The 23,955-nt window shown below is 38.9% G+C and overlaps 1 protein-coding gene across 6 annotated transcripts in view; it reads left to right on the top strand.

Moving 5' to 3' along the window:
• Mamo (zinc finger protein 628-like) overlaps positions 1-23,955 on the top strand; it is a 250,285-nt gene that overhangs the window by 210,172 nt on the left and 16,158 nt on the right. The window contains exon 6 of one of the 6 annotated variants that reach the window (XM_083051006.1): positions 505-23,469. The exons of the other annotated variants lie outside the window; for them this stretch is intronic. Coding sequence (XP_082907132.1) covers positions 505-1,098 — 594 coding nt within the window. The 3' untranslated portion in view covers positions 1,099-23,469. Of the gene's footprint in view, positions 1-504; positions 23,470-23,955 lie in introns of those variants that run through there. 6 annotated transcript variants of the gene reach the window in all.

The raw sequence follows: 23,955 nt of genomic DNA, 5'->3' as shown, positions 1-23,955 counted from the left end.
GCGAGGCGGAAAGACATGTTATCTTTTTCTTATCCGTTCAAAGTAGCCACAGCGCTCATGCATTTTAGAAATAATAATGCGCTGCGGTATATATATATATACATACATATATCTATATAATATGCATATATACATATATGTAATATATGTGTGCATCTGTGTATATTCTGCGGGTAGTATCGGGGCGAACGATTTGTTACGCGTTATTGCAGTATGTAGCATAATTAGTATTAAAATATATGCCGTTAGGATACTTACGGGACTAGGTCAAAGAGAGATAAAGAAAAGAGAGAAAAAATATAGAGCAGAGTCAACTCAAAATAGATTAAAAGATAAAGAGAGAAAGAGAGAGAGAGAGAGAGAAAGAGAGAGAGAGAGATTGAGAAAGAGAAAGAGAAAGAGAAAGAGAGGAGAGAGAAAGAGTCGGAGACAAGTCTTTCCCGCGGGGGTACAGAGCGCCGGAGGGAAGACAAGAAGTTGATGTTCTTGTTTGTTTGGTTGCAGGAGTTGATGGGTGTGGATGAGCGGGTGTTTGCGTGCATGTACTGCGGTGCCTCGTTCCTCCACCAGAGCAAGCTGACGCGGCACATCCTCTCGCACAGCCTCGAGTCGCTCAAGTACCGCGAGCAGGCGGCCCACCTGCAGCTGCAGGCACAGCTGGGCCTCGAGCCCGGCATGCACCTGCCGCCTGAGGCCCACTATCCCACCGCGGGTACGATCGAGCCGATGGACTTTGAACTCGCGGCCCACTCGGACCCGACCTCCGGCGTCGTCCTCTGCAAGTTTTGCGGCAAGTCCTTCCCGGACGTCGGCTCGCTGATCGCCCACCTACCGGCGCACACCGGCGATCGGCCGTTCAAGTGCGAGTTCTGCGGCAAGGCGTTCAAGCTGCGCCACCACATGAAGGACCACTGTCGTGTGCACACCGGCGAGCGGCCGTTCCGGTGTACGCTGTGCGGCAAGACCTTTTCGAGGTCGACGATACTCAAGGCCCACGAAAAGACACATTATCCGAAATATGTGCGCAAGTTCCTGTCCCCGAGTCCCGTGGATCCCTCCGAGGAAGAGGCCCCGCCGCCGCCACCGCCGCATCATTGAGTTCGCCTTAGTCTCAGCAGCAAAGAAAGCCGCCGTCACGCCGATGACGACGACGACGACGACGATCATCGTACGGGACACCCTGTTGACGGACGACACCTACGCATCGTCGTCGTCGCCGATCGCGCCAAGGCATCCACGACAACGACGACGGTGTCGTTCCCGCTTCCGGTACCGCCGCTGCCGCCGCCGCCGCAACGCGTCCCTCCGACCTCACGACCTCTGCACGTTTCGTCCCGCTCCCGCCCGACACGTTTCCCGATTCTTTCCCGACACCACTCATCTCCTCTCGTCCACCTGATCGCGCGTGTCATGACGCATTGCACCCACCGCGGGCCGCGCGACGCGCGACTCCCCGCGTCGTCGTCACCCGGTCCCGATCGGCCCCCCAACAATCGAGCGACGGGGCAAGAAGCTGGCGGTGTTTCTAGTTAGTCCTGTGATTTTGGTTAGGATGGTTGGTAAACGCGTGTTCAGGGGGAGGGACACGTTAATAACGAGCTCCCTCGTTTAATCAGTGCTTTAAGACGAAACGTTTAGCTTATTATATACATATAAATATATAAATATATATATATAGATATATATATTATAAATTATACGTATATATATATCGATAAATTATTGAAGGTATATATATACATATATATATATTTACACACAAATACATACACATACATATACACATATACACACACACATGAGCGAGATGAGGTTCGTTAAAAAAAAAAAAAAAGAAAAGAAAGAGGGGGAAACGGACAAAGCGACAAGAATAAACGAGGAGTGGACGAGGAGAGGGAAAGGAGGGAATTTGAGCCGCCACGGTTGGTGCTTTTAAGAGATTTTGATAAAATGCTGTGAATATTATATTGATTACGATTAACTATAAACTATTGTAATAATGTACTAACGTTGTACGATGTACGATGCGACTGTTGTTGATACGATTGAGAATATTTTATACAGTTGACGGGGGGGTTGGAAATGTTGAAAACGCGCTTGGGAAGGAGAAGAAAGGGGGGAAAGGAAAGAAAGGTAAGCAGGAAACGTCCACTTAGCGAAATTCTACGCGGTGCAATTCGATTCGGTGTGGACACGCAGTTTATAAATTTATAATAGGAAAAAAATTCAGAGGGGCAGCGGGGGAAAGAAAGAGAGAGAATTTGTTACGAGTGCGCTGGCATTAGTGGCTTCTTCGATTGACTTTCGTTTCTCTTTTTTATTTATTTTTTTTTTTTTTCAAGCCGACCGATCATCTACCTTCGCGCTCTCGTCGTCGCGAGTCGATGATCATCATGGACGCAATTTTGACGCACGAACGACCCGCATCGCGCCGAAAATATAGATCAATTTCGTCTCTCGTGCATCGAAAAGTGCGAAATGCACTGCAGAGAGATTCGAAAAAAGATCGAGCACGTGATTCCCGCGAACACCGCGAAGCTTCTCAGATATGTTTTCCGATGCAACTTTTTCCACAGAGTTGCAACGAATACGCGATGGCCATTGAAGACAGTGCAATACCTGACTACGCGATTCACACCATTCTACGTTACTATTTTTATTCATATAATATATATATATATATATATGTATAGTCTAATTTTTATTTAACAATTTCTTTTCAAGTAAGATAGTTAGATAGTTTAATAGCGGTGAGACTCGGTTTCCGTGTGATACCGTCTTTTATTCCATACTCGCGAATTCATCTTTATTTATTTATAGTCCTCGAGAGACACTCGGACGTGCGTGCTCTTGGAGAAAATACGGTATAAATAGGTTCCCACGTGGATTTCATTTCCACAGTTCACCGCTCAATAGTGAACAGCACATCGACCATTAATCCCAGATTAATGCCTCGAAGTTAAATATGAATGAATCAAACGCGGCGTCGTATATCCGCAACAAAGATCTGTTTGACAGGATGTTTGAGATAATAGATGTGTTTTCCGTACATTCCTGATGCACAGCATCAAAATATTATCTTTGTTTTTTCGTATTTTTTTTTCTAAATTTTATGAGAAATATCTTGATAAAATCAAGACAAAATTAATCATTAATTTACAGGAATCCCTTACTTTAATCATTTATAACTTAAAATAATAAATATAGCACAATAATAGAATAACATAACAAAAGCTTTCCCCAAAGGAAGAATTATTTGGATTTTTATCCAATTTAAATCTCGTCTCGCACGTCTGTTAAAATACATCCTGCGTATTTTCCGCGTGATATATACACTGACGACCCTAACGTTCGAGTGATACGAGAACCAGTATTCGAGTATACATACTTTTGTTTTCCTATTAGGTAAAGTAAGGTAATTAACGCGTACGCAAATGTGAGCCTGTGCGAGCACAGACTCGCGGCTTTTTTGTTCCGAAAATTATCAGAGACGATCATCGTCGACAGTCGGCCGGTCCAATTCCTCAAAGGCGAAGGTACAAATGTATAAACCCCCAACACTTGATTTCCTCGCGGGAGTTAATTTAATTCGATGCGACACGCGAAAAAACAGGCGCGCGTCTTCGCGGATCCTCGAAAGCGATAAACATATACTATCGCGCAGGTCGCAGGCGATTACACGCGAATGCAGCGAAACGAGCTCTTTTCCCGTCTCTTCCTTTTAAGCGATTCGATGAGCGCATTGTATATTTAGCAGCCACTTTCCGTCGTCCTCCTCGCAAGGGCCTCCCCCTCCCGCCGAGCGAGCCGAGTCGCTCGAAGTCGATCGATCTCTGAAATATTCATCGCATTTCGTGCGCGGAGGCCTGCAAAACGGCACCGAGAAGGAAGGAATCGCCTCGCGGAGAATAGGGAGGTATCGCCGATACGAGCTAATTTCGATCCGAACTCGCGCCGCGAATAGATATAATCTCTTAAAAGTTGACCCTAGAATACTGAATTGTGTCGAACTCATGATTTTTAAACATTGTTTTTGAAATAAATTTTGCACTAGAGAACGGGTTGTTTTCATAATAATAAATTTTAATAATTAAATTTAAGAAATTATAAATTTTTATAATATAATTAATTTTAATAGCGTTAAACTCTTCAATCGTAGTATTCCAGGATATACGAGAGAATTGGAACTTACAATTAGAGCACGTATATCTTCTTAATTTAATATATTTTGATGACGTTTTATTTGGTATTCTAGAGTTAGCAGAGTGATTTTATTTAGAGCTGTGATGATTATACGAATTGTTCTTACTCGAATTTTTGTGTTCTTTTCAGTCGATTCGTGAGTATCATACTTATTTTCTCTTTTTCAAAGAAAGTCGACGCGTCTACGTCTCGGTCGGATAATCGTCACTCCTGTGCGACTTCTGTGATATTTCACGAACGTATGCCGACCACTTTATTAACACGCAATGCACTTGTCACGTATCGTCATTACATTCCATCGGTTATCTTAGTTTTTAATCGGCGGCGATATAAAATGCTCCGTCTTTCGCGACGTTCGATTCGAGAACGCGGATTCTTCTCAACGTGTGTGATTTTAATTATGATCTCTCGGGCGGCGTTAAACTTAATGCAACACATTCGGTCTCGGCCTTCGATTCCGAGTTATTAGAAAATTATTCGCTTTTAGAAAAATATGCGCACTTTTACTTTTGGAGATCTGCGCGCGCTTGGTTTACTTAATTAAATCCTTTAAACGCACAGCACACGATACTTCCTTGAGAGACGTAGATGCGCGAATTGAAGATATTTGAGATAAAACGGAGAATATCGAAAATCGTCTCCGAAAAAGAAATTTTATTCTATTGTATAAAATGATATAAATCTTTGACTTTTGATTTGAAATCGAACAGAAGCGTGATTTATTTTACACCCGTGTGAAAAAAGAAAAAGATGTCCAAAGTATTGCGCGTATCAATCCATTCACGACAGGACAGAAGGACGAGAAATTTCGTCCTACACCACCATATACGTTCTACCGCCCCGATTCCGCTTCGCGTAGATTTAATTAGAATATTCGCTCGACAAATCGGTATTCCTCTGAAAATGGGATTTTAATTAATATTTACGCGTGACGATGCCGTTAATGACTGGCGACCGTGAGAGGGTACATTGAAATGAGAGTTCCGCCGCGATTCTGAAACGCGAGTCTGATTAGAGAGTTGGCGTTTGGCAAATGGATCATAAAGTTTCCAAATACCATATCAAAAATGTTGTCAGCAGGTTATAAATTCTGGAATACGATTAATTAAATTCGCGCGGCGTTACACAGCGTCCGTCCATCCGTCCGCGCGGTATTAAAATGATATCGCAAATTAAATTCGACTCTCTCTCTTGTCCATTAAATTCTATACTCGAAGCTCAAACATAATACCTATTTCTATCGCCGCGCGCAATTCTTCAGATTTAGATTTTCTATCATCATTATTCTGCGTTCGCGTATCTATTTATTAGCTTATTCAATTAATCATTTATTTCAGGTAATAACATACATGTAAATTGAATCTGAAGAGAGACAGAACGGAAAATTTTTACCTACAACTATTGAGCGATAAAGAACGGCGAGTAAAATCGAAATTATTCGCCGAATCGATAAATTCTTGCATTACGCGTAAATAAGAAAAAATGTGAAAATTATTTATTTAGCAAAAATAAAAAAAAATTGCACGCGCGGCAGAGATTAAAGACCAAATCGATATTTCGTACTTACGAGCATCTATCTGCGTTGTTTTCCCTTAAAACGATTGCTTTTGTCCCCGAACGCGCTCATTTACGTCCTTCTCTTTTTCCTTTCTACTCGCGCTTATCTTGATACTCTCGTCGACAATAATATCGTGTAAAATATTAGTTTTGCGACAATATACCGTCGCCGATTTGCATATGATCGCGGCGGAGATATTGCAGAAAGAAAAAAAAAAGGAAAAGATGAGAGGAAAAACTAGTATATGAATCACAGCTGCTTGAAATTCATATCGCAGTTCGGTCGCAACTCTTCGCGAGTTTATATACGCGTTAATTTTCCGCGTAATCGCGCGAAGCTACGCACTTTTTATCGGTTCCGATCGTGGTAAACAGCCGTGGGGTTTTTTCCGCCAAGACTTATCGTCGACGACGCGTTCTTTTCGCGTCGCGTCTGTGTTATCCGCTCTCGAGTCGGTCGAATCGATCGACAAGGAAAACGCTGATGCCAATCGGAGGATTCCGCGCCGGGTATAACCTTGTAATCGTAAAAATATAATGAACGCGGAGAACACTGCATAATGTGCGTCGGATACCGCCCTGCGTTATCGCATCATTTACGAACACGTATATATACACGTGTGTGTATATATATACGTGTGCGCGCGCGCACATTTTATGACAGATAAATCATAAATTGGGCAGTGACGCTCAAACGATTCTCGCGGTCTTGTTTCCGCCCCCTTGTCCAAAGTTAATAATAAGTTTTAAAGAGAAATAAATAAATTTAAGAAACAGAGAGAGGGGTAAAAATCTCAAAACGCTCTTTTCGTCTCGCGCGAGATAACAAAAAAAAATCATTAGACACACGCGTGCGTGACTCCGCATTCGCGAAGCGAAGAGGAACGATGGAGGACGACCTACTTCGCGATCTAGTAACAGCATTTCGGCGTCGGACATGATTTCGTTCTTCGTGTCGGATAAAATCGGGCTGTCATCTCGCCTCGCCTTACCTCGCCTTGTCTGTTTTCATCACGTTATAAAGCCAACTCCGCGAGGTTTTTCTTCGACGATATCCAGTAGTTTGGCCGCCGTCGATTTTTTTACGGGATGTCCCGTTTACGCAACGATACGTCGTTGCTACGCGTCGCGGAAGTGCATGTATATAGTTGCAATTATTCACGCCGCGAACACAGAACGCAAGATACAGATGGGCGATCTCGCCGTTAAGTGCAATCGAGAGGAGAATTAATGAGCGGCACGACGCGATGTGCATCGCTGGCGTAAGGTACAATCAGCAAAGTTCCAATTATCTTAGGTTTTAAGTTATCCAATGGCTCGTGTACGCGCAAGATGGAAAAAAAGAGAAAAAGAGAGAGAGAAAGAGAGAGAGAGAAAGGGAGAAGGAGAGCGAGATTTGACATTTAGCCTCCTAGCTACATGTCTTTTATTTTAAAGGGAATCTTCTTTTCCACTCTGTAAAATTCGTTCTGGGTCTCACGAATATTTTGTGTGCGATAGATGTGGATGTGCACTAGTGAATGATCTTTTCTCATCTCTAGGTAAAATAATTGTATATAAGTATCATTCTTTTTTTTTCGAAATTAAAAGACAATGACGTGTGATTATATGACGAAATCATGTTTTTATTTAGCAAAGAATTGAAATTGTGTATTTCTTTAACGATCGTCACTGGTGCATCTGTCGCGTATCGACTTAATTATTTGCAAGGACAAAAGAAGTTCTTGTAGCTTGTTTTTAATTAACAATAAGTCGAACGCTTCGTACATTTTGTTTAACACCTATCATCCTTCTCGCTCGCTCCTCTGCCTCCTTCCTTCATTGCGATTCCTTTTCGATCTCATCTCCTCGCCGTGGATCCTCGCGAGAAACTGCACGTGTCTCGTATATTATTGTACGTCGGACTGTATTATACATAGGGAGAATTTGTATGTATATTTTCCACAAGTATTCGTTGTGTACACACATACACACACCTTTAGGCTTTCGTTCCATTTAAGAGCGACTTTAGCCAAAAATACTGAAGGGATCGTTTAAGATCGTACGAAGCTCCTGTGTCGCCTGTTTTAGGGATTGCTTTTAATTTATTTTTACTTATTTATTACCATCGATGAACCGGAAATTAGAGGACAATTAGAGATAATTCTTGGATTCAATTTTTGAAGATTCTAAAAAAAATGCACCCTATTCGACCCCGTTGTCGTCAAGGGCCCCTAGCTTAGTTTCATAGTAGCTTTTGCGTGTAAGTTTCTGTTCTCTAAAGTTCCTAAAAAACCCGTTCTATCTATTAATTCAATTGTACATAGCCTAGATATAGTTTGTACTTATATTAGATAAACGTGAAAACGTAATATCGTAATAATGACGATATGTTGTTGTGTAGAGCGAAACTACGGCGAGAACAATTTGGTCAAGAAAACCTGATGCAGGCCAGTCTTGAGCGTAATATTTCTTGAAGTAATCCGTGGAGCTCGATCGATTGCGTTTCCGCCGATATACCCACTTCCGTCCGCGTGCGTTGTGAGATTTTTCGTTGATATATATAGAGCGTAATTCTCTCTTAAGTTTTCGCGCTAATCCCGCGCGTCAGTATGTTTGGCGAAAAGTCTGCTGGATAGAATCGCGGACGTACGAACGTAACAGGACGGAGCGTATATATAATAATCTAATGTGTTACGTGTTCGGTCTATGAAAAACATCGCTCCAAATCTCTCATCGAATCACAAGCATGTTAACTCATTTTTAATATATCATCGATTTTATTTAAAAATATTTTACATAATATAATATAAATTTTCATTGTATATATTTATACATGTATATATACACACACAATGTGTATGTATATATATTTATATAGTCATATTACATTATGAAAATTTATAATATATGTATATATTATGTAAAATATTTTTATAATTAAATCAAACCGGTGATATACATGTGTACAACGTGCTATATATATAAAGAACAGTTACAAAATAAACATGAAGATTTTTAGTTATTATGATCAGATCATTATTATATAAAGTTGTAATAAAAGGGTCGCGAGAAAGAGAATAATGCAAGTATACAAAGTGCGAACGGATGTCACACTTTACAATTTCAAACTCGCGCGCAACGCACTGATTAAGTATATAATATATATATACATATATGTATATACATATATATGTGTGCATATATATATACATACATACATACATATACTCTATTCTGTTACACTCTTGTGTCTCTAGCGTGTATCTTGAGTAGAGCGACGCGATGCGACATAGAGAAGCGTCTGTAAATACAAAGCGCGATTTATTCTCTTGCCAGGTGTCATGATGCAATACATACACACATATCGAGTAGTAGACTAATTCCTCTAGTAAGAGTTCCTGTGCAGGGAAGGCAGCTTACCGACAAGTGGACTTTCTCGCCCTCTCTTTCGGCGTTAGCAGACAAAATAGGCACATCGATGTGCAAATTTCGTGACACAATGAATTCATTTCCATATCGTAGTCATTTTTTTTTTCGATCATTCTTCGCGCCTGTCTCTTTCTTGCTACTCGTATCTGGAGTGTTAAGCTGAGAATAGAGGCAAGAGATCGAAATAAGATCGTTAATATGTGAAGAAAAAAATTGTCAGATGCATTATCGCTCGAAAATCTTATATGGCAAAGCTCAAAAATCATTTAAGAAGGAGAAAAGCATAAGTTTATCGTACAATTTAATTTAATAGTGTACAAGAAAATTGATCAATTTTAGTGCACTGCCGGGAATATGTCTCATATGACAGATAAGAATGAATAATTTTTATCTTAGAATTTACGCAGACGTGTAGTGTCTTATATTAATTCTAATTATATATACATGAATCTCAAAATTATTTTAAAATGTATGTGTCGTAATTTAGAAAAACGTGGATATTTTCATTTCTAAGTTTATTTAAATGAAATGCATGTGTACGATATATTATACAATAGGCTTTAATGGAATTTTAATTGAGAACAACTTGGTGAAATTCTTCAAAAGTATATTCAAAGCAAAATCCTCAATATAATCCTTATTTATTATATATGCATTTCGACATTAAAAGCATAATATTGCTTACGCATAATATTTACTTGCATCGATAGCATAACGTATTTATAGAGAATGGCGAGATCGTTCCTCGTTGCATAACGTTGGACGAAGCGATAGTGTTCTAAATACGATTAGCAATAAAAGATAGAGGACGCACGAGCAATAATCGAGTGTGAAGATTCCAGCAGCTAACGCACGAATGTAGACGTAATAAAATGCTCTATGTTTCTATTTTAGAAGCCGAGTTGAGAGTTTTCGATCAATTTTCCCGCGCGAGAGAGATGTATTCCTTTTGTCTTTTCTCTCATTTAGTAGAAAAAAAAAAAAAACACACATGTTGACAGTATTAAAAGAGTTACAAAGAGATAAGTAATCCTGTCGAGGTTGTTCCGAGCATATATATACAATATTTTATCCGTCGTTAATTTTATATAATATATACACATATGTATATATAAATATCTCCGTTTACGGACACGACATACCTATATGCAATTGGCAAAGCACTTGACAAAAAGTATATAAGATATTAGGGTAATTATCGTTCCGATTGAATGTAATATGCGGGTGAATGTGAGTGCGTGCACGTGTATGAATGCGTGCGTGGATTTTTCGCGCAGATGTTTTGCGCGAGAGTACGAATGGCGAAAAGAGCGCGTGTAAGGAAACAACCGGGAGCAAACAAAAAAAAAAAATAATGTCAGATGTACAATAATTATTTAGATACATATTACGCCAAGCCGTGTGTCGCTGTATTGTTTCCGGACTAAAGTTCCTTAGGGGCACGCGAATTTGCTCCGAATTCGAACGCCGCCCCGATGTGTGATGACGGTGCTTTGTTTCTCTTTTAATTGTACTATTAATTTTTATCACACCATCTCTCCTTACGCAGTATACTTAAGTTACGTTAGGGTTTATTTTGTTATTCTAACATACATACATTATATTATATAAATATTATTATTAATTATTAATATTATTATCGAGACTATTCGGTATATACTATTACGTTTACTTAAGCATATATTATTAAAATATATGGATACCTATTTTCAAATACAAATTTCCGTTCGCAATATTTTTTATTTTCTTTTCCTCGTACGCATAACCGAAAACCCTTTAAACCATCGATACCCTGTGTCCTTTTTTTTATGTTTGTGCGTAATCTTTTCCAGTCTTGATGAATATTCAGTATTACTCTATCTCTCTCTCTCTCTCTCTTTCTTCTCCCTCAATCACCGCTAATTATATTACGATGTATAGTCGTTATGTTTATAAGTTCCTCTGCACATATCTATAGTATACTCTACTTTTCAATAGCTTCGAGAAACGGTTTCGATTGAGCATCTCTGCTACGCATCGGCGATTATTAATTCCAGCTCGAATGCGGCTCATGCCAGGAAATTCATACATCGCGGGCATAATATTACGCACGTAACACCCATCGGCGAATTAAATATTTTTCACGTTGGTCGTAAAATTTGGCACAATATCGAAACGTTGCGAGAAACACCCCAAAACTTAGGCATGCAAGTTTCTCGACGCGCGTTATCGAGTTCCTATATATTGCGGAAATAAATATATTTATTTATTTATAATTTATTTATAATTTATTTATAATTATATATATATAATTTCTTATAATGTGTCCATGATCATATTGACGAGCGACGAACTGTCGCGCAGGTAACTGTACGATCATCCAGTTGATAGAGAATCACACACATAGAAAGAATGCAATGGACGAAAAAATTTATTCGAAACGGAAATTCGATCGCATTTGACTATCATTATAAAACGAAAAAAGAAAAAAACGATATCGATAAGGCCGCCGGCGCACTCGATCGGTTGTAATATAAGTAGACATTAACAATTAACGAGTTAAAAATGGGGAGAGAAAGCACACACAATAAAAATGGCATAAGTATATACCTATGTATAGTATTTTATCGCAAGGCATAGGCGAAACAGTATGTGTAGACTTATACGATTTACACGTAGGCGAGATAGCCTTACTATACACACGCATATTATTGGCAGGCACGTCAGCGCAAACGTACGTGTGCGTGCGTACGTGTTCTATTTTCTGTAGGACAGCGCGTAAGCCGGTGGGTCTCCAATACGCATTACATTTTACGTTCGATTATTCCAAATCGAAAAAAAATATATGGTATGAAAATCCAACATAATCTTTTCTATAGAATTGTTTTCGACAAATCTGCGAATTATATTATTATTGCTATTCGTCTCTCAATTTCATTTGCGTTCTCGCAAATGCAGATCCGAGATTGAGTTGCAGAAGGTATATCTTCTGAAGAGCATTGGAGACGACGACTGACCCAAGCGAATTCACCTATGTGCAAAAAAAAAAAAAAAAGAAAAAGGTTCGTGCTGTCCCTTCGCGACAGCTATGTGCACGTGCGCTCGTGAAGGCGTATCACGGCGTGATGGATTAATAAAACAGTGCGCGTGAACGAAAACATTCGCATATCAATTTCTACTTCATATCAAGGTGCATCAACGACGGTGAACCATCCACCAAACCACTTGATCGTAGGCTATTGTAATACGCGTAATTTCGCGCGCGAGAAAAATCCGCGGATCCGACGACGCGGCGGCTCTCCAAAATTAAATTCATTCGTTTTCTCTCGCGCAGTTCAGAGTTTCCGGATTGCACAAAGGGGAAAGAAATGCAAAGGAAAAAAAAAAAAGAACAAAGGGAGACGCCGCGACTTGGACCTCGCGGAGAAACGCGGAGCGCGATGCAGCGCTCTTTATTCGTTGAATACTCAGGAATAGACGTTAACGCATTCGCCGATTCGCAGATTCGCGATTTCGAACTGATATTTTTTATTCGGCCTTTTCGGTCGCGCGCACCCTCCTCCTCTCCCGAGAAGGGGAGAAGGGAGGGGGAGTCGTAAAAAAAATCGTTTAACAGTAAACGATCTCCCATCACCGCGTGTTTTTTAGACAGACATATATAAAGATGCGTTAATCACTCTTGTACATATAGAAGAAGTTGCGTGTCCAGTATAGAGGCGCTCATACTCGTTGATGCCTTCCTTTATATGTTTCGAACGACTGTATTGTTACGCGAATGCACTCACACGGCGACGACAAGCGGGCAGTCTGCACGAACCTGAAAACCAGGTCAGGGGATGAGAGCTTATGCTTAACGCGTAAAATTGAAATTATCGATTAATCTCGCTAGCCGGATGTTCGAGTATCCAATGCGAAAGGCAAACGCGGCCGCCCGAAGCTCTTTATCGGTTATATCGATGAAACACTGTAATAAATTTGTACATCTAAGTGAAAATTTACAAACTATTTCCCCGGCGAGAGTCGCCGCTTTAATTTCGCTCAATGTTTATCCGTTTAATTATGTCGATCTGATTATCGAGTAACTTCCCGATTAAAAATCTTCGCTAATTGCGATCAAATTTTCATAAAAATTATACGAATACATACTTGAGGATATTAACTGGCAAAAAGTGAATATGCAGGGGAAAAAAATCGTAGATCTCAAAACGCTTCGAGATACAGAATTAGGAATTTATTAAGAAAGAATATTGAAAAAGACGCCCTCTCAACCTTTGACCCGAGCCGATAATTATTGCTGTTAAAAAATGGGGAGAGAAGTGCGCGAGACAGAACAATAGTAATAAATATTTAAGGTTAATATAATTGAAAGAGCGGAGATGGATAAGGGATGCAAATAGCTTGTTGCAGTAGTTGCTCATGGAAGAGAAGATCGAGTGATCGAACGACAAGATAATGCAGTTTAGCGCGATCGAGATAAAAAAATTGGCACATTTTAATTCTAGATCTAATATATAAACGCGCTCGATATATATTTTAGATTCTAATTACTAGGAGACTGACTGAATTGGGGGAAAAAGGGGGTCAACACACGGGTACTTCTTACATGTTGCCGGTGTCGCGCAAGAAAGACTGTCGCGATTTATATCTGCACGATCTACTCTATTGGTGTTTCGGGATCGCAAATTTAAATTTTATTAGAATACAAAAAAATTCACTGTTAATTAGTGAGAAGTTGTTATTTAATGCTTTTTATGAAATTCGATCCGATCGAGTAATAATTGTAAATCCGATAATATATTTGATCTCTCGCGAATATACAGAGGGATGAGAGAGAAAGAGGAGAGAGAAAAAATGTTATACGCGAGTTTCGAAATTTCGGAGAAAAAAAAAATGATATTCCAACAACGAGATTTGTAGAGGGAGCGTGCAGATGAGGGTATCGTTATTCTCGGACTGATATAATTTTAAGCTTCTAAGCCTCTCTCACAAATTTCCAAGGTTACACGCTTGATCGCACAAAAGGCATATACATATACTATATATACCGCGGATCGTCCGGTGCTTCACGCGTTCCCTCGTTCTTATAGGATCCTTACTCTCTAATTAATATCGCGATTTTAATTACCTTAAGCAAATTCGAAACTGTTGCGCACTTTTGTCGGAGAAGCGTGAAACGATAATGCGATCGCGAGCGGCTAATTTTTCGACCATATATTCGCGCTCTCTTCGCTCAACATCTTCTCTTCTATAAATCGCCGCGCCGTGAGCGAGTAAGGAGAAAGAGAAAAAAAGGAACGTAGGTGAATATATACAATGAAAAATGAATATATCAGTTTACACACACACACACACAGGAGAAACTTACTACGCAATGAATCTGATAGCAATAAAATGTAAAAAGATGAGGCAAAGAGGAGAAGGAGAGGAGAGGCAATCACGCGGAGACGTCGAAACGTATGTAATCTCGATGCTATGTATATCGTTTTCAACTAATATCTATTCGTTTCCGCGTCTCCGCCGCGCGATCACTCTCTCTCTTTACACTATACATATATAAATAAATAAATAAATAAATGAATGAATAAATGAATACATATATATATATATGGAAAAAATATATATTATATATATATGTCGAGAGATATTTATACTAGTATTTTAATAGTTTAGTACATAATATACACAATATATAAATACATATATATATATTATAAAAAAGTAAAAGGGCGAATATGTAATATATAATAATGATACAAAGATCAGAGCGAGAGTGAGTGAGAGAAAGTGAAATAGACTAAAACACTCCGCAAACACTTTGTAAATATATAAAACACACATATAGAAAAAATATTATATATTCTACGATATATTATACACACATACACAAACATACATATATATATACATATATATATGTATGTATATATATATATATATATTGAATATGACTAGTGATACAAATATATAGAGTTATTGTATACACCAGCATATAGAGACAAATATGTGAATAGGAATTAATCTAAACTGAAATTAACTATAGGCAATGAATATTTAGAGATTAAGAGACAAAGTTTATTATGTAAAGATGCATAGGCATTATTACTACGGGGACACCTAATCATAATTATTGACATTATGATAAAAATTAGGCAGAAAAAAGAACCTAGAGCGCGATGAGAACATGTTGATAAAGTTTCTTAGGTAGGACTACATATATTATATATATACATATACATATGTATATATATGTATATGTATATATATACTTTATTGTTTGTACATTGGGCACGAGTGCTCTCTTATTTTACTGTGATCCATGTTTTGTACAATTTTCGAAGGTCGCATCGCATATCCATGAGCTAGCATTAGGCAAGCATTGCTTTTTCGCCATTTTTATCCCTCGACTCGTCGTTCTGGGTAAAACAATCGCGTTTTCGACAAAAAAATTCACCTACATATAGAATCCTCGCAAACATTACTCACATTGGAATAACGCGGAACGCGTACTAAAATTTACATTCACACAAGCAGCGAAACTGCAAATATTTGATTACCGTTCATCGAGATTTAGATTCAAGTTGATCAATTTTTTGCTAAATCATTAATTTTGCTTGACAACCACAGCTCTGCGATAACTGACATCAAAATCAAGATTACTTTTATCCGGTTAAAAAAATTTGACAAATTCGACAAAAGACAAATTGTTCTTCCGGTCGTGATGAGCGGTACAGAATCACCTTGCAAACGTGAGAAACGACGAAAGACGTCATTTGGACAATTTTTGATTCATTTATTTCGTTGTAATTTTCCTGTCAAAAATAGAACTGCGTCGTGATAAATTTAAATAACGTCAGTTTCATATTCTTCCACATCCAAATTTGTGATTGTATTTTTCTTTCCCAAGACGCGAAAGCTCAATGAAAGGATGTAATCGATCCTCGCGGACTGACTGAACTCGAAAAACACATTTGAAAGATGCATTCATATCAATGTAATATTTATAAAAGAGCAACAAACATGTGTGCGGACAAAAAAATGACAACGAAAATATTAGGTTGGTACAAAAAGTTTATCGTATTTGTCGAATAAACTAAAAAATAAAATTTGATACACAGTTTTGAAATATAATCTTTATTGATAAATAAAAATAAATTTTTTTATTGTTTAATTATCGGGATATTTTTTGTTTAAATACACAAAAACAGTTCTCTGTGTTCTCTATTTTAAAAAATTGAAACTTTCAACTTTATTTAAAAAAGGATCTTATAAAAAAAAAATAATAATCCCTTTTTCATTCTGACCTAATATCTTCGTATATTCCACTTTTTCTTCTCTTCAAATTATAAAATAAAAGTGTGAAATGATGATCTGTGATCGAAGCATTCGTGGATCGGCTTGCGAAATGTGTGATAGAACAATCATTGAAAATATAAAGAATCGCCGAACAGATTCGTGAGCATCGCGAAATCACGTTAGACGAAAACTTGTCGGGGTGCGAAATGCATCTCTTAATCGCGACGAGGATGCGTAGGGGAGAGAGAAGCGCGGTAAAAGAGTGAATAGGAGATAGGGGTAGTTTTTGCAGCTTACAGTATACGTCTGCACACACGCACGTACGCACATACTCTCGAGAACAGTGGAGAGTAAAAGAAAAGAAAAAAGGCAAAAAAAGAGGATGTAACGGGGGTGGAAAGAGGGTTGCCTCTGGGGCATTACCAACGGTTACAGCAGTTCGATCTCTCGCGACTCGGCCGAGCGTACACGCACCCCGGCGACGTGGTGGACAGAGAAAATCGGTATATAAATTCGGAGACACGTGTGTCCCGAGAGCGTGAGAGAAGGGTAGCTAAGGAGAGAGAGAGAGAGAGAGAGAGGGTGAGAACAAAAATGGGTAAACGAGAGAGGGAAGGAAACATAGGTCAGGGGTTGTTTTCACCTGGCGCCGCCCCAAGTCACGCCTACCTGCGCGATTCTGAACGTAGGGTAGCTAGGTACGCCTACGCGTGCGATACCAACACGCGACACATATACACGCGTGCTCTGTATCTACATCGTTTCCAATGTATACAGATGCGTGTGTATGTATGTATGTGTCGCCGATCGCGCAGATGTGCGAGCTCTCGGTCTGACTGAGCACGCCAAGCCTACGCCTACTACTTCCGCATACACAAGGACGGTACACGATCGACTACTACTATACCGAGCCGTGTCTGACTCCTATCGCGAGCGCCGACTGTCACTACTAGCCCAGTTCGAGGCATCGCGAGGGGTGCGCGTTTCGCGAGTTTGCGGATCGGGTCACCCGGTGACACGTTCCCGCGTTGCTGCTACGTGTTACAAGCGGTACGATTCCGATTTTCGGATGGCTGATGGCGAGCACGCGATTAAAAAAAAATCTATGCCGCTAGGAAGTAATTGCTAGGACCGGTCCTTGTACGGGATGACGCGAACTGCGATGATTATATTTTGATGGACAGAAGACGTACGCTTTCTATTGAACATTGAAACGATTTCATGTTAACGCGATATGCTGAGAATCAATCTTTCAATCGGAAGAATTAATAACCGGTTAGGATTTGTTGTATTAAATTGTATGTGTAGATATATTGTTATTTTTGCGAATAGATGATATGAAACTTATAGAAGAGAAATTTTATATAAAAGCGTTTAATTGTTCATATGATAAAATTTTCCAATTACATCTTGACTAGAGTTATGGATATGGATTGGATACGGATTAAAAAAAGTTTATCGTTCTTTTCAAATACCAGATTATAAGATTATAAGATTAATGTACGATTAATGATTCTATCGGTATCTCGAATATAATATTGATTGCACGGTGATCACAAAATGATTTAAATTAACGAAAAAGAAATAATCTCTCAAACATCTCGAATATTTGCTGATAAAACGAGACAAGAGAGAATAAAAGTTGACTTATCGTATTAAAAAATTGTTACGCTCAACATCATTACAAGTACTTTAAGCATCAGCAATATTGTTGACCATATTATAATCTCGTAATGGACGATTTAAACTGCTGAAGAGAAAAAGGAGTTGAACCTTGAAAACATTGTTTTTCATAACAGTTTATTACGTTGAAAAAAATATTACGACGCGTTTTTAACGCTACTGTTAATACTTTTGACATATAATTGTTAATACTATATCGAATTGAATATAAATGCAGAATTATATCGATTGGTTTTTAAATCCATCTTGCGACTGTATATATTTTTTTCTTCTTTTTTTCACGAAGCTCGCAATTTTTCTTTCGTAATGCAAAGAACAGACACGGCTCCGCTCGCGTCGACGTCGACGTCGACGTCGTCGTCGTCGGGTTCACATCCGCGCGCACGTGTGTCCCACATCTACGGGATAGAGACAGAGACACGCGCGTGTATGCACAACGCGGGGGGATGAGATGCAGAGTGATGTACATATACCTATACCGCGACTCGTGAAGCACGCGGATCCCCCTCGCACCCCTTTTCCGCCCCCTCGCGCGTCCGCGCGACGGGCCGCGGGTACGTGCCTGCTTGTCGCTCCGTTATTAATGGGATCTCTTCCGCGGGAATTCCGCCAATAAGGTCGACGCGCAGGATCACGGCCTCTCTCTTTCTCTCTGTCGCTACCCCCGCGTTCTTCCCTTCCCATCCGCACCCCCGACATCTCGACGCTCAGTCTTGTCGAGCCGCTCTTTCTCCCTCTCTGGCCGAGCTGTTCAAAGTATACCGCGTACATGTAAAAAAAACGTAGAAAAAAATTGTACGCCCGACACGTCATATCTTACGGGGCGTGCAGCTCGCCGACGCGCTCGATAACCGCGTTTGATGAATACCGATTTATCGCATCTCGTGTGTGCGTACAACGTACGTGCGTGTTGCCACTATCGGTGTGCGTGCGGCTGCTATCTTGCCTGCAACGCGTGGTATTTTTCATCTCGCACGTCCGCGTGCGAAAGTGTTCGCAAAACAATTTGATATCTCGGAGTTAAGCGAAGGACGTGCGATCTTGTAGCAGAAAAGATTGAAATCAGAATGGGACGATAAAAAAATATACGAAAAATGCTAAATCCTCACAACATAAAAGTAATCTTTCACATGCTAAGTACATAAAGTATGGAAATATATAATATTTAGCGCGTTGAAAAATATATGAATTTAAAATAAAAAGAAAAATAGAAATAATATATTAAAAATATGATTTTAGAGAAGCGCACACGAAGCTTTTGCATAGACTTTCCGATGTCGACAAAATACCTGTGCTAAAGGATATCTGTATAATGAAGGCTAAGAGTACTGAGAATTATCAGCATTGTCGAACGTCGATCATATTGTGCATCCGTTGCATATTTCGCGCCCAAGACACATACGTTTCTGTCATTGTCCTGCGAAGCAATATTGTATAACCGCGATACTTAGTAATCGTTCGAGATCCACGAATGCACATTTCCATCATTTCCGCGTCCGTTTTTTCCGCGAGCGCATTTTAACAGTTTACGAAAAAAATGCATGTCCAAAAGGGAAAAGAGCTTAGTCCTTTAATCTCTTCAGAGATATATTGACACATATGTGTATATTTAGTTTTAATGTATGAAATTCTTTCACGCGTAGAGTGTACCTTGATAGTTAATCTCAACGCACAATAGTCACATATGTGTGCATACATAATTTTTTTCTCAGAGATTTCAAAATATTTTTCAATTTTTTCTGTTTTGTTTAATAATTATAAATATATTTTGAATAAATATAATTGTGAAAAAAAAAAGATAAAACAATTTTTCCAATTTCAATAAACCGTCCCTGAAGAGATTGAATTATTACTTTATTAAATTAATAAATTTTTTACATTCTCATATCGTAATTTGCAACATGAATACGTATGTCACTTACAATGTGAATACGTATTTTTTTTTCTGGTATTACAAACTAAATATCATGACATTTTTCGAAACGCTGACGAAAATAAATGTCCGTCCGTCGAGGCTCGATTGCAGCACACACGATCGAGTTTTATAAATATTCCTTTTCTGAATTCTCCGGTAATCAACTGATGAAACAGAGAATAAAGTAGAGCACAAAAGAAAAAAAGAAAGAAAGAGAGGGAGAGCGCGTAATATACTCGTACACGGAGGTAAAAAAAAACACACACACACGCGGAGACAACGCAGTGTTCAATATTTTCAGAGTCACCCTGTAGATCGAAATCTCGCATATAGTACTAACAGATTGTATAACACTCTTAACTAAGCTTTCCGTATAACGATACGAGAGACATACGAATTGTTATGTTTTCTACAGTAACGTTTGTACTACCGACTTACAACAATATTTGTATAATATAACGATACAAGAGAGAAACGTACCTATACAACATAGGTGTTATACCCAGATGCAATAACTTTTTTAAAACGGTGTTACCGGAATATTTTTCATACTTGTAACGACTCGTTGCGGCGTCCGCGTCGTCCGTCCGTGTAACGACGCGACGCGACCACCGGTACCGCGGCAACCACTACTCATTTCGTTTCTTGTGCCAACCAGATCTTAGATTTTGCTTTTCCAGGATTTCAAATAACGTGCTGTTAAAGCGTAACAACACAGTGTAATCCGATTTTTAAGGAACCGACATGCCCACATGCCATTCCACCTTAGCACATCTCGACACCAAGCACCCACGCCCATTCGCTTGATTATCGAATATTGAATGAAGGGGGAAAAGAAAAGTGTATGTATGTGTGTGTATGTGAGAGATAGAAAAAGAGAGGAATTTGAAAGACACAGGGGAAAATGTGTGCAGTGTACGCTCACATAGTTTGTCAATAAAAAAAAAAGAAAAGAAAAGAAAAGCGAACACGTTGTTCTTCAAACGAACGAGAGAGAAAGAGACGGAATCTGGACATTGGAGAGAAAATGTTTGTTTGCGACCGGGACTCTTGAAACTATCTCGCGGCGTTAGTAATTCGATTATCGGACTTTGCGAGAGCAAGGATACAGGAGGAGAGAGAGAGAAAGCTATAAACGAAACGCAAACGCCAATGGTGCCGTTACGATTTCCCCGCGATGCATTCGGTCAGGATGCACCGGGATGCACCGAGAAGCATCGCGGGAAACTTAAGAGCAATATAACTCGCGTTTTTTTCTTACACAGCTCAAGATAAAAATAGAGAACTCAAAAATTTCGATACTTATATACGTAATTTTGACAGCGTCATTAATAATTCCTACTTATATACGTTTGGATGTCATATATTTAAGTGAAAATCCAAAAATCTCTTCAATTTTTTCACAAAGACGACGCGATCAGACGTTAATGCCTCGACCGTTTGTTTCGAGATTCTCTTGGTCGCATTCTAGAGATTACGAAATTTTTATAGCGACGAATTATGATTCAAGTAAAGGATCTCGGAGCTTGAAAAGAGAAAAAGCGAGTTGGAAACGATACTTTCGAAATAATAGCGCGATTGTTATAAAACGGAAATCATATGACGTGCTGTTCGTTAAGTATGCAGTAAATCACGCGATTATTTGTAACATTATTCTGGATTAAATTGGCTAATTTTTTTACTTCAATATAAACGTAGATTTTACTCATGATTGTACGTATTACTTCGAAATCATTTCAATCATATATATATATATATATATATATTCGGAAATATAATAAAAAATGGAATAATAAACGCGCAATTTCAGCAAATTGCAAATTAAATAATTTTTTTCCATCACATTAATTAAAAATGTTGAATTACTTTTAGATGCAAAAAAAGCAAAGTTCAATTTTTTTCTTTTCCAGCGAAAAGAGTATTCTTATTAAAAAATCTCAAATATGATTCTCTTTAATTATCTGTCGTGCCGAAATATCTTCATTTGGCTGCGCTTTTCGCTTCTCTACTTTTCAAACACCTTGTATGTGTATGATATCGCGTGATACTGGGAACTCCCGAGTGCGACCTTGCTGATCTTAGATATTATGGGCTGCGATAGGACACGTATGTGAGTTATCGAAGCACGATCTTCGCTGCGGTGGAATAAAAAAAGAAACCACCGACCGACAGACCAGCTAACCGATGGGTCTCACATTTTTGGATATCCTAATTTATTTCCACGAGCCGTTCGCGATATCGCAGCGATTGATGTCTTAACTTGCTACATAATTGAAGACGATCGAATCAGAGTCTATTCATATCGCGAATCTTTTAGAAAACAATCTTACACTCGTTGCCGTATCATTTAAGTTGTTACATTTGGATATAAATAAAGGATTTAGAATCAGAATATCATCATATAAATGCATAATTTATATAAGATTCACTATAGTTAGATCTTCATACAACTTTGATGGAAATTTGTATTAATTATCTTCTCTATATTAATTATCTTCTCCCTTTTTTGACAATTAAGAAAGTAAACTACAATGTTATTTTAAAACTTGAAGTATTTGTTTTGACATATTTATCTCCGACATCAATTAAGTATACATATGATATAGAAATAGAATATAATCTCGTGCGTTTGTCATCGCGAACGACTCGTGGAAATAAAGGAGAAATTTATTGTCAAAAATCATCACGTCCCCGAGTTCATTGTAATCGAGCGTATCGCTAACATATTCAACTCGCGATGCACAAGCGTTCACTTAGAGCAGCGAGACGTGTAAGATGGATGTGACTGATTGTAAAAATTACAACTGTACTGAATAATCCGACAATGAGAGCATATCCGTCCATCCGATACGTTTCGATCTGTGCTGCGTTTCAGATCGTTGCTGGGTGTCGTCTAGTTTAAAGTGTTTTTAATCCGGGATTTTTTAATATCGAATGAAAAATTGAGTGAACCAAAGCTCTGAGATCGCAACCGTATGATTCGATTGTGTGCGAATGCGTCCTGAATTTATGAGCTGACTGATGAGAGTCTCGATTTAATACAGAGAACGTTTATATATTATAACATACATACACGCGCGCGAACGTTTGTGTGTACACGTATACATTTCAGCTGTATCGAGAATCGGAAGACATTTCGACAAAATCGGCAAAAATTCGATATCTCGCGGAGAAGTTTGACGAAGGAAAAGATCCACACCTCTTGTCCGTAAAACTCCATCAACATCGATAACGCGTTCTGAACATTCCGGAAATCATTGCGGAATAGCCACAACTGATTTGGCTTGGCGTATTTAAAAAAAAAAGAAAAAAAGAATAAAAAAGTATAAAAACTGGTTTGTTTCGGTTCTTAGACGAACGAATGCATATCATAGTTGTAAATTAACAATTTGTGAAATAAAAGCTGCAAACTGTTTGTGTTAACAATACGTCACGTGCGTACAACGTGTACCATATATGTATATCCTTACGCCTATCTTTATATATACGTACCGGCAATTCCCGCCCGTGTATCCAATCTCGCGTGAAACCCAGAGCGACATTATGCCGTAGGGATTGTTTATCGCTATCACAAGCTGCGTCCGTGCGCTACAAAGGGTAAGTGCATAGTTCATAATCTTCTATTCGAGCGTGAAACAATTCCCGAGATACCTGCCGCCAGGTATCGAGCTGCATTCGACGAGACGAATGGCGAGACGTTTACGAAAACAATCTTTTTCAATAAAATTTGGTTGAAATTATATGAATAACTCAGGATCTGTCGGATCATTGAGCATATTTTATTTGGATAATTAATTCACAGACTTGGTCTCTTACCTTATTGCGATTATTCATCTTAATTGGGGGAGGGAATTAATGAAAGCGCGCTTATGAATGGTCGCGACATTGAAATCCGAAGATTCTAAACACTTGAC

The sequence above is a fragment of the Prenolepis imparis genome, unplaced genomic scaffold (assembly GCF_030444845.1).
Source record: "Prenolepis imparis isolate NDT839.2.m4 unplaced genomic scaffold, iyPreImpa1.0 SCAF_12, whole genome shotgun sequence".
In the NCBI taxonomy this organism is placed as follows: domain Eukaryota; kingdom Metazoa; phylum Arthropoda; class Insecta; order Hymenoptera; family Formicidae; genus Prenolepis; species Prenolepis imparis.
The sequence above is the reverse complement of the archived record's forward strand: the minus strand, read 5'-3'. Positions and strand labels throughout refer to the sequence as shown.